Raw genomic sequence first — 11,321 nt, 5'->3', positions numbered from 1 at the left:
CTTTGTTTACACTTTCTTTCTTTTTATTATTTTATGTTTTTATTCCTTTCATTATTTTTATTTCTGCTTCATTCTGAACCTTTTCTGTCTTCTTACTTATATCTTTCTCCCCTTTTCATTCTTATTATTCATACCTGCTTTATTTACTTTTTGTCTTTACTCCTTTTCTTTATTTTGTGCACGTGTCTCGAAATTTCAATCAGTTATTGCGTGTAAAATGCCTATTTTGCGCAATGTGCCAGAAAGTGTACGTGCAACGCCCATGGTATTCTCTTGACTATTGGTTAAACTGCCAATGTATAGTACATTTTGATTCGTAATGTCTCAAAAAGTGGGCGTGTTGAAGACAAGGAGGCACTCCTTACAGAGATGAGGACGCGTTAAGAAGATTTTCAGAATACCGAATTGCAATGATTTTAGCGTCTTCTTATCTCAGTGAGACAAGATAAAAGATAAGAACAAAGGTAATGAACGTTTTCAGAACACCACCCCAGAGTTTCAGGTTTTAGGGGAGGGGAACACCCAAAAGATTATCTCATTGCTTCCCTAGTCTAAAAAGTCATGATTATTTGAACCCAATTCTAGATTGAGACATGTACAATCTTGTTACAATATACAACACTCTTCTATAAAACTTATTACAAATGCATGAAATGGCCTCCCATCTCCCCATACAGCCATCCTTTCCCAACCTTATGCAGAAAGAGATTATATAATTTTACAATATGATTATCATTTTATTCATACCAGAGAGGTACAAATTTCTCCTTATTGAAATATACAACACTCTTCTATAAAACTTATTACAAATGCATGAAATGGCCTCCCTTCTCCCCACACAGCCATCCTTTCCCAACCTTATGCAAAAAGAGATTATATAATTTTACAATATGATTATCATTTTATTCATACCAGAGAGGTACAAATTTATCCTTATTGAAATATACAACACTCTTCTATAAAACTTATTACAAATGCATGAAATGGCCTCCCATCTCCCCATACAGCCATCCTTTCCCAACCTTATGCAGAAAGAGATTATATAATTTTACAATATGATTAACATTTTATTCATACCAGAGAGGTACAAATTTCTCCTTATTGAAATATACAACACTCTTATATAAAACTTATTACAAATGCATGAAATGGCCTCCCTTCTCCCCACACAGCCATCCTTTCCCAACCTTATGCAGAAAGAGATTATATAATTTTACAATATGATTAACATTTTATTCATACCAGAGAGGTACAAATTTCTCCTTATTGAAATATACAACACTCTTATATAAAACTTATTACAAATGCATGAAATGGCCTCCCTTCTCCCCACACAGCCATCCTTTCCCAACCTTATGCAGAAAGAGATTATATAATTTTACAATATGATTAACATTTTATTCATACCAGAGAGGTACAAATTTCTCCTTATTGAAATATACAACACTCTTCTATAAAACTTATTACACATGCATGAAATGGCCTCCCTTCTCCCCACACAGCCATCCTTTCCCAACCTTATGAGGAAAGAGATTACATAAGTTTGATTCACAACTACACTTTAAAACAACTTGGATTTTTACCAGAGCTATTACAAATCCACAATATTTTAGTGAATGGTAAGAGTGATATATTTTTCCCAATTTTCACAAGGCTTTAATTTGTGAACTGATAACAATTAGGCAGCTCTGTACTGGGCTTAATTTTTACAATATTAACTTATCATTTTTAAATGCTAACTCCCATCTCGGGCTGCAACAGGACATCATCTGTGTCTCCTCAATCACACGGGTGGCTCCTTCCGTCACAGACTGGATGGCTCATACACGAAACCATCAGTCAATTAAATTTATTTGGGCATATCCGGTTCATTCTAGAGCTTCTGGAAATTGTTCATGTTTCCATCCTAGATGGTAGCAAAAATCTTGCGACCTACAAACACATTTTTCTGACCCACTGAGATGTTCATCACAACCCAAGTAGGGCAGGCAGGTGCCCTAAAGCTGCTCCGTTCACCAACAATTTAAGGGAATGACCTGGTTGGCACACAACTTACAGGAGCTCTAGCACCCTACAAGGGTAGCAAATGGGAAAAGTGGGTAATTAAACGTTCAAATTGAAGTTGTAGAGCATCTCTTGCATGGGACGATTTCACAGTTCTTGTTGTTGTCATGATCTCCTCTGGAACCATATTGAACTAGCAGGGGTATCCTTGAGTTATTGGTGAAAATACAGACATTAGTGGAGGTGATCTGCAGTCAATTATGATCACGACCTCTTATCCACTCTAGGAACTCCTGTTCCTTGATGCGTTGTGTCTGATAGTGAACAGTAGGCGATGGTCTGGTGGAGGTGAATGGAGTTCCGATAAAGGCTACAGGGGGTACGAATAGTTTGCACAGATGTAGGCTGGTTGAAAGATGGTGAAGAGAATGATGGTGGAGCCAAACATGGATGTGTTGCAGGGCAATGGGCTGGAACTCCCTCATCTTCGGTGGCGCAATACCTGCTGTGTCCGATGGTGTGGAAATCGTATGCAGGTACGAAGAAGCACTCTCAAACACTGCTCGAGTTCGTTGCCGAAGCAGTGCTGAAGTTGAAGCCAGCGGTTTATCTGGCAGACGCAGCCCTTGTTCCGCCAGCCTGGTGTTGTCACTGCGTAGCTTTTGTTGTGCCTGAAATTAAAATAAAATAAATTTGAAAATTTCAAGACCATCAAATGAAATATATTATGCCAGTACTTTTGTTACTATTGATGTATTTGTGTGGGTGTGGACTAAGAATTCATGTTTAATCTGTACTTGAATCTTGGTTCAATGTCAAATGATCACAATACCATGGACAACTCTCATTATATTTAAAAGAAAAAATTGCAAGTTCTTGAAATAAATCAAGAAAAAGGTGACAAAACTACCCCCAGACAACCTGCAACATTACACAATAATTCTCCTGATCCATAATTAAGAATCACCGTTAAGGCTGGGAAATACTAGTACCACTCAAGAGAAACATGACGAAAATCTTGCTTTGAAGAGCAGTATACCCCAGTTTCCCTTATCATCAAATCTCTTCTCCCAGTTCTACAAACCCTATTGCCCTCAAGCATGAAATTTAAGTATAGAAACACCTGTTTCTTGACCTCGGTCCGAAGATAATACACCCCAGCATCAACGGTCACAGCAGGGGGCCACACACGATGGATTGCAATGTGTGTAGTTCTGGTGAGTGCATGGAGTTCCATGTATACACGCGTTGATAGAAACTTTTTTCTTCCTTTCTTTCTTTCTTTTTTTATTCGCTTACTTTCCTTATTTCGAGGTCGATTTTCTTCGTTCGAAATTGAAAATGGACTAGTATTGGATGTCTGAATGTAATATGCCTTTGAAAACGTGATTAATATCGAATACAATAATTTCATTCCGAAGATCATTCTACAGGCAGACAAGTCTTACGTAATAGCACAGCTGTTGTTTATCATTTCGTCCTTGGCTCAACGCTCGTTTGGCTGGCCCGTGGTGGTGAAATTGAGACAAGGGGATTACCTGGCCAAGATGGGTTTATCGGGGTTGGAAATGTTGTTTGAGATTTTCCAAACGAAAAATGGGGTATACGACCACAGTTTGCAGTCTGAAGTGCGGTCGGGAATCAAACAGGAAATTTTCGTAATGGGACCCTTGATAACTCCATCATGACTACATTGTATTACTATTGCAAGAGATGAATCATAATCCATTGCAATGTTAGCATGAAAGTAAATAGTATGGTAGAGGGTCCTAAAGCTACGCACCACTCCAATGCGCAAGCAATTTCAATTGCAAAGTGTGCACTCTGTGTGTGGAGCTAGTGACTATGTGTCGAACGATTCCTATTCAGTTATTTCTATAGAGGCTGCAATAAATCTTTAAATACAGAGAAAACCAGCAACTGTTTGGAATTTTGGAGTTATATTCACTTTGATTTCATATTTTCCTATGAGAAAATGAACATTATTTAGAAGTTTAGGTACAGGAAATACTTTTTCTTTGCATGATAAATTGAGTGCGTAGCTTTAGGACCGCTTCTATATCGGGTGGCGAAATCAAGGTGTTCGGAAAACACAGCGGGATTTTCATATTAGTGAGTTTTGTGATATTTTCTTCATGGTTATGAATCTTTACAATATTTAACAAAAATTTGTGAAAGATGATTTGTAAGAATATTAAAATTTGCATAGTTATTATCGTGTGTAAACAAAGTGCATAGCTTTAGGTAAAGTGAATGCAGTTCTAATGTAATAACCAAACTAAGCAGATACAGAGCCTCTTATAGTTTATAAAGCTGAAACCCTACAACCATCTACACTCACCAGGAATGGCAGTTGGATTTTGGTTTCTGCCATGACAGTGCCACTTTGTAGAATCGTGGTCTGGATCTTCTACTCCATCTGGTCGCATTCTGGCTCTGCTGCTTGGTGGAGCTTGGAAACCTGTTGCAAAGTCGTTGTACCACTGCCTCAACATGCCTATTACAGTCTGGCTTGGCAGCAGGTATGAAGTCTGGTGCTCTGATACTACTGTAGAGTCAAAGAAGACATTGCAAGTTATTAGAAGCATGTACAATGTTGGTGCGTTGTGGCCCAGTGGATTAGTCTCCGGACTTTGAAATAGGTCGTGGGTTTGAATCCCAACCATGGCGTAGTTTCCTTCAGCAAGAAATTGATCCACAATGTGCTGCACTCAACCCAGGTGAGGTAAATGGGTACCTGGCAGGAATTTATTCCTTGAAACGCAGCACGAGTACGAGCTTAGAAACTTCTGACAAAGTATTAGGCGCTATATAAGCAAGTATAATCATTATTATTATTACAATAAGCTGACTGACATGCATATCCATGATACATATGTAAGGCTAAGTAATCAAATGGTTGTCATAATAATTTCTAATATTCTTCCAGAATTTAATTCCAGTCTTGTTCAAAACTGGCTGTCAAAAGACCAACAAGTCTAAATGAGTACCTCCATCCCTTCCTCCCACCAAAATAAACTACAATGTATCATTTTCTCCTTTCTTGAAAAAATTGTATGCAGCGATTAGAATCGGATTTACTGTTGGTTGCAATGCTGGGGCATAATAAGTTCATCTTTGTCCAAAATTTCTTTCTACTTTCATTAAACCGAGTAAACAAAATACTGACCATTCCAATTAAAGACTTTACACCAGGATGTTTGAGAGTGTTGGGAGCTCAAGATTTGTTGCACTGGCCAGGACTGTACCGCTCTTCAAATCCAGTACGCAGACTGTTTGGACGTGAGCGGAAGATTCCCATCCACTTGAGAAAACAGTTATGCTGCAAGGTTCTCGATGACAGCAAATCCTGGCAGGTTGTACCGAGTCCTGCAAAACAAAGGAACCACCCATTGTGACTTTGCTTCCGGGTGCAATTAACGGAGGCCAATTAGATAATCAAGCAATACATCAGTGGCTGAAGTCACCGCCAAAAAATAATGTTGTCTTCCAGAACAGGTCATAACCTGCATTTCTGAAAATGGTCACCGGGTATACAAAGCCGCATGGTTGCGTTTGCTGATGATGTGGGCCTTACTGATAACTGTATTGAATCTATGGTCTGCCCGAGGTTTATGACTACAAAACAAAGCAATATTTGAAAATACATTCACTTACTTCGATGGCGTCAACATTGGTGTTGGAGGAGTTCGCCCGGCCAACAGCGTCAAAAGCAGGTTTAACTCTGTGGATGTCCGTTGGCTGATCAACAAGATGTGCAACGGTGTAGAGTTCGCCATTCAAATCCTCATCTATAACCACCAACAGGTACTCTTATCCAATTTCTTTCTCCTCTAAGTATGAAAAAGAAATCAAATCTTCAAATTAATTTGCATTGAGTACTGACGCCCTCCTGGTTTCATCCCATTCCACTTCTTGACAAAATCAATAGGTATCTAGTCATTGTGTACTTTCAATCGCAGGAGTGACAACCAAATATTGAGATGCCTGTGGGAGAATTCAGGACAGAAAGTCTAAATACATCTGTCTTGTCTCCACCTTCTACCTTTGAATACATCAGTCACAATCAATGAATTTATTATCAGTTCAGGTCATCTCAATTCTTCTTAAGTGATATCACTTTGTCTATGAAATTTTAACAAAACATTCAACTTTCATTTAAATAGTTATGTCCACTGTTCCAATAAGTTTGATTGATACCGTACCAGTGTGACTCCTTGGGCATCTGTGGTAAGATCTTCCTACCCAAGACAGCCCCACCCAATCTGTTGCTGGCCTCTCGCAATGACTGGCTGTAACTGCAGGGCTCCTCTTTGTACACATCTTGAGCTCAAGTAGGGTTAAGTACATACCAAATAGTCCCAGTAAATCCGAATACGTACGAGTCAATCCGAGTACGTCTGAGTATGTATTAGTCAATCAGAGTCCGTCTGAGTATGTACGAGTCGATCCAAGTCAGTGAGAGTCAGTCTAAGTACACACGAGTAAGTCGAAGTATGTCCGAGCCAGTCAAGGTCAGTCTGAATCTGTCAGGTCGGTCAGTCCGAGTCTGTCGTGTCAGTCCGAGTCTGTCGTGTCAGTCCGAGTCTGTCGTGTCAGTCCGAGTCGGTCGAGTCTGTCAGGTCGGTCAGTCCGAGTCTGTCGTGTCAGTCCGAGTCGGTCGGTCAGTCCGAGTCGGTCGGTCAGTCCGAGTCTGTCGTGTCAGTCCGAGTCTGTCGTGTCAGTCCGAGTCTGTCGTGTCAGTCCGAGTCTGTCGTGTCAGTCCGAGTCTGTCGTGTCAGTCCGAGTCCGTCGGTCAGTCAGTCCGAGTCGGTCGGTCAGTCCGAGTCTGTCGTGTCAGTCCGAGTCTGTCGTGTCAGTCCGAGTCCGTCGGTCAGTCCGAGTCCGTCGGTCAGTCCGAGTCCGTCGGTCAGTCCGAGTCCGTCGTGTCAGTCCGAGTCGGTCGTGTCAGTCCGAGTCGGTCGTGTCAGTCCGAAGTCGGTCGTGTCAGTCCGAGTCGGTCGTGTCAGTCCGAGTCCGTCGTGTCAGTCCGAGTCGGTCGAGTCTGTCAGGTCGGTCAGTCCGAGTCTGTCATGTCAGTCCGAGTCGGTTGGTCAGTCCGAGTTGGTCGGTCAGTCCGAGTCGGTCGTGTCAGTCCGAGTCGGTCGGTCACTCCGAGTCGGTCAGTCTGAGTCGGTCGTGTCAGTCCGAGTCTGTCAGTCCGAGTCTGTCGGTCAGTCTGAGTCGGTCGTGTCAGTCCGAGTCGGTCGGTCAGTCCGAGTCGGTCGGTCAGTCCGAGTCGGTCGTGTCAGTCCGAGTCGGTCAGGTCTGTCGGTCAGTCCGAGTCTGTCTTGTCAGTCCGAGTCTGTCGTGTCAGTCCGAGTCCGTCGGTCAGTCCGAGTCGGTCGTGTCAGTCCGAGTCTGTCAGTCCGAGTCCGTCGGTCAGTCCGAGTCCGTCGGGTCAGTCCGAGTCGGTCGGTCAGTCCGAGTCGGTCGGTCAGTCTGAGTCGGTCGTGTCAGTCCGAGTCGGTCAGGTCTGTCGGTCAGTCCGAGTCTGTCTTGTCAGTCCGAGTCTGTCGTGTCAGTCCGAGTCCGTCGGTCAGTCCGAGTCGGTCGGTCAGTCCGAGTCCGTCGGTCAGTCCGAGTCGGTCGTGTCAGTCCGAGTCGGTCGTGTCAGTCCGAGTCGGTCGTGTCAGTCCGAGTCGGTCGGTCAGTCCGAGTCGGTCGGTCAGTCCGAGTCGGTCGGTCAGTCCGAGTCGGTCGGTCAGTCCGAGTCGGTCGTGTCAGTCCGAGTCGGTCAGGTCTGTCGGTCAGTCCGAGTCTGTCTTGTCAGTCCGAGTCTGTCGGTCAGTCCGAGTCGGTCGGTCAGTCCGAGTCGGTCGGTCAGTCCGAGTCGGTCGGTCAGTCCGAGTCGGTCGGTCAGTCCGAGTCTGTCAGGTCGGTCAGTCCGAGTCTGTCAGGTCGGTCAGTCCGAGTCGGTCGGTCAGTCCGAGTCGGTCGGTCAGTCCGAGTCGGTCGGGTCAGTCCGAGTCTGTCGTGTCAGTCCGAGTCGGTCGGTCAGTCCGAGTCGGTCGGTCAGTCCGAGTCGGTCGGTCAGTCCGAGTCTGTCGTGTCAGTCCGAGTCGGTCGTGTCAGTCCGAGTCGGTCGGTCAGTCCGAGTCGGTGGGTCAGTCCGAGTCGGTCAGGTCTGTCGGTCAGTCCGAGTCTGTCGTGTCAGTCCGAGTCTGTCGTGTCAGTCCGAGTCCGTCGGTCAGTCCGAGTCCGTCGGGTCAGTCCGAGTCGGTCGTGTCAGTCCGAGTCGGTCGTGTCAGTCCGAGCCGGTCGTGTCAGTCCGAGCCGGTCGTGTCAGTCCGAGTCGGTCGGTCCGAGTCGGTCGGTCAGTCCGAGTCTGTCGGTCAGTCCGAGTCAGTCGGTCAGGTCTGTCGGTCAGGTCTGTCGGTCAGTCCGAGTCGGTCGGTCAGTCCGAGTCGGTCGGTCAGTCCGAGTCGGTCGGTCAGTCCGAGTCGGTCGGTCAGTCCGAGTCGGTCGGTCAGTCCGAGTCGGTCGGTCAGTCCGAGTCGGTCGGTCAGTCCGAGTCGGTCGGTCAGTCCGAGTCGGTCGGTCAGTCCGAGTCGGTCGGTCAGTCCGAGTCGGTCGGTCAGTCCGAGTCTGTCGTGTCAGTCCGAGTCTGTCGTGTCAGTCCGAGTCTGTCGTGTCAGTCCGAGTCTGTCGCGTCAGTCCGAGTCGGTCGTGTCAGTCCGAGTCGGTCGTGTCAGTCCGAGTCGGTCGTGTCAGTCCGAGTCGGTCGTGTCAGTCCGAGTCGGTCGAGTCTGTCAGGTCGGTCAGTCCGAGTCTGTCGGTCAGTCCGAGTCGGTGGTGTCAGTCCGAGTCGGTCGTGTCAGTCCGAGTCGGTGGTGTCAGTCCGAGTCGGTCGTGTCAGTCCGAGTCGGTCGTGTCAGTCCGAGTCGGTCGTGTCAGTCCGAGTCGGTCGAGTCTGTCAGGTCGGTCAGTCCGAGTCTGTCGGTCAGTCCGAGTCGGTGGTGTCAGTCCGAGTCGGTCGTGTCAGTCCGAGTCGGTGGTGTCAGTCCGAGTCGGTCGTGTCAGTCCGAGTCGGTCGTGTCAGTCCGAGTCGGTCGTGTCAGTCCGAGTCGGTCGGTCAGTCCGAGTCGGTCGTGTCAGTCCGAGTCGGTCGGTCAGTCCGAGTCGGTCGGTCAGTCCGAGTCGGTCGGTCAGTCCGAGTCTGTCGGTCAGTCCGAGTCCGTCGTGTCAGTCCGAGTCTGTCGTGTCAGTCCGAGTCTGTCGTGTCAGTCCGAGTCTGTCGTGTCAGTCCGAGTCGGTCGTGTCAGTCCGAGTCGGTCGTGTCAGTCCGAGTCGGTCGTGTCAGTCCGAGTCGGTCAGTCTGAGTCGGTCGAGTCTGTCAGGTCGGTCAGTCCGAGTCTGTCGTGTCAGTCCGAGTCGGTCGGTCAGTCCGAGTCGGTCGTGTCAGTCCGAGTCGGTCGTGTCAGTCCGAGTCGGTCGTGTCAGTCCGAGTCGGTCGTGTCAGTCCGAGTCGGTCGTGTCAGTCCGAGTCGGTCGAGTCTGTCAGGTCGGTCAGTCCGAGTCTGTCGGTCAGTCCGAGTCGGTGGTGTCAGTCCGAGTCGGTCGTGTCAGTCCGAGTCGGTGGTGTCAGTCCGAGTCGGTGGTGTCAGTCCGAGTCGGTCGTGTCAGTCCGAGTCGGTCGTGTCAGTCCGAGTCGGTCGTGTCAGTCCGAGTCGGTCGTGTCAGTCCGAGTCGGTCGTGTCAGTCCGAGTCGGTCGTGTCAGTCCGAGTCGGTCGTGTCAGTCCGAGTCGGTCGTGTCTGTCAGGTCGGTCAGTCCGAGTCTGTCGTGTCAGTCCGAGTCGGTCGGTCAGTCCGGGTCGGTCAGTCCGGGTCGGTCAGTCCGGGTCGGTCAGTCCGAGTCTGTCGGTCAGTCCGAGTCTGTCGGTCAGTCCGAGTCTGTCGGTCAGTCCGAGTCTGTCGGTCAGTCCGAGTCTGTCGGTCAGTCCGAGTCTGTCGGTCAGTCCGAGTCTGTCGGTCAGTCCGAGTCGGTCGGTCAGTCCGAGTCGGTCGGTCAGTCCGAGTCGGTCGGTCAGTCCGAGTCGGTCGGTCAGTCCGAGTCGGTCGGTCAGTCCGAGTCGGTCGGTCAGTCCGAGTCGGTCGGTCAGTCCGAGTCGGTCGGTCAGTCCGAGTCTGTCGGTCAGTCCGAGTCCGTCGGTCAGTCCGAGTCTGTCGGTCAGTCCGAGTCTGTCGTGTCAGTCCGAGTCGGTCGTGTCAGTCCGAGTCGGTCGTGTCAGTCCGAGTCGGTCGTGTCAGTCCGAGTCGGTCGTGTCAGTCCGAGTCCGTCGTGTCAGTCCGAGTCCGTCGTGTCAGTCCGAGTCGGTCAGTCCGAGTCGGTCGAGTCTGTCAGGTCGGTCAGTCCGAGTCTGTCGTGTCAGTCCGAGTCGGTCGGTCAGTCCGGGTCGGTCAGTCCGGGTCGGTCAGTCCGAGTCTGTCGGTCAGTCCGAGTCTGTCGGTCAGTCCGAGTCTGTCGGTCAGTCCGAGTCGGTCGGTCAGTCCGAGTCGGTCGGTCAGTCCGAGTCGGTCGGTCAGTCCGAGTCGGTCGGTCAGTCCGAGTCGGTCGGTCAGTCCGAGTCGGTCGGTCAGTCCGAGTCGGTCGGTCAGTCCGAGTCGGTCGGTCAGTCCGAGTCGGTCGGTCAGTCCGAGTCGGTCGTGTCAGTCCGAGTCGGTCAGGTCTGTCGGTCAGTCCGAGTCTGTCGTGTCAGTCCGAGTCGGTCGTGTCAGTCCGAGTCGGTCGTGTCAGTCCGAGTCGGTCGTGTCAGTCCGAGTCGGTCGTGTCAGTCCGAGTCGGTCGTGTCAGTCCGAGTCGGTCGTGTCAGTCCGAGTCGGTCGTGTCAGTCCGAGTCGGTCGTGTCAGTCCGAGTCTGTCGTGTCAGTCCGAGTCGGTCGGTCAGTCCGAGTCGGTCGGTCAGTCCGAGTCGGTCGGTCAGTCCGAGTCGGTCGGTCAGTCCGAGTCGGTCGGTCAGTCCGAGTCGGTCGGTCAGTCCGAGTCTGTCGGTCAGTCCGAGTCTGTCGGTCAGTCCGAGTCTGTCGGTCAGTCCGAGTCTGTCGGTCAGTCCGAGTCTGTCGTGTCAGTCCGAGTCGGTCGTGTCAGTCCGAGTCGGTCGTGTCAGTCCGAGTCGGTCGTGTCAGTCCGAGTCGGTCGTGTCAGTCCGAGTCGGTTGAGTCTGTCAGGTCGGTCAGTCCGAGTCTGTCGTGTCAGTCCGAGTCGGTCGGTCAGTCCGAGTCGGTCGGTCAGTCCGAGTCTGTCGTGTCAGTCCGAGTCGGTCGGTCAGTCCGAGTC

At 49.2% G+C, this 11,321-nt stretch overlaps 1 protein-coding gene and 1 long non-coding RNA gene across 2 annotated transcripts; one reads left to right on the top strand and one right to left on the bottom strand.

Moving 5' to 3' along the window:
- Positions 1 to 653: 653 nt before the first annotated feature.
- LOC121421640 lies at positions 654 to 6,624 on the bottom strand. Its single transcript, XR_005971013.1, has 5 exons — positions 6,210 to 6,624; positions 5,662 to 5,837; positions 5,174 to 5,373; positions 4,346 to 4,552; positions 654 to 2,675 (listed from the first exon to the last, which is right to left on the bottom strand). It is a non-coding gene; the product is annotated as an uncharacterized LOC121421640 (long non-coding RNA).
- Positions 6,625 to 7,709: 1,085 nt separating this feature from the next.
- Positions 7,710 to 10,992, top strand: LOC121421866 (A-kinase anchor protein 5-like; the record flags this gene model as incomplete). Its single annotated transcript, XM_041616667.1, has 4 exons — positions 7,710 to 7,847; positions 10,087 to 10,227; positions 10,358 to 10,612; positions 10,945 to 10,992. Coding segments are annotated over 4 exons (582 nt in total), but the record flags the coding sequence as incomplete, so codon positions are not given.
- Positions 10,993 to 11,321: the final 329 nt, after the last annotated feature.

The sequence above is a fragment of the Lytechinus variegatus genome, chromosome 9, assembly GCF_018143015.1.
Source record: "Lytechinus variegatus isolate NC3 chromosome 9, Lvar_3.0, whole genome shotgun sequence".
NCBI classification, from domain to species: Eukaryota; Metazoa; Echinodermata; class Echinoidea; order Temnopleuroida; family Toxopneustidae; genus Lytechinus; species Lytechinus variegatus.
This window is presented reverse-complemented; position numbering and strand designations above follow the sequence as displayed.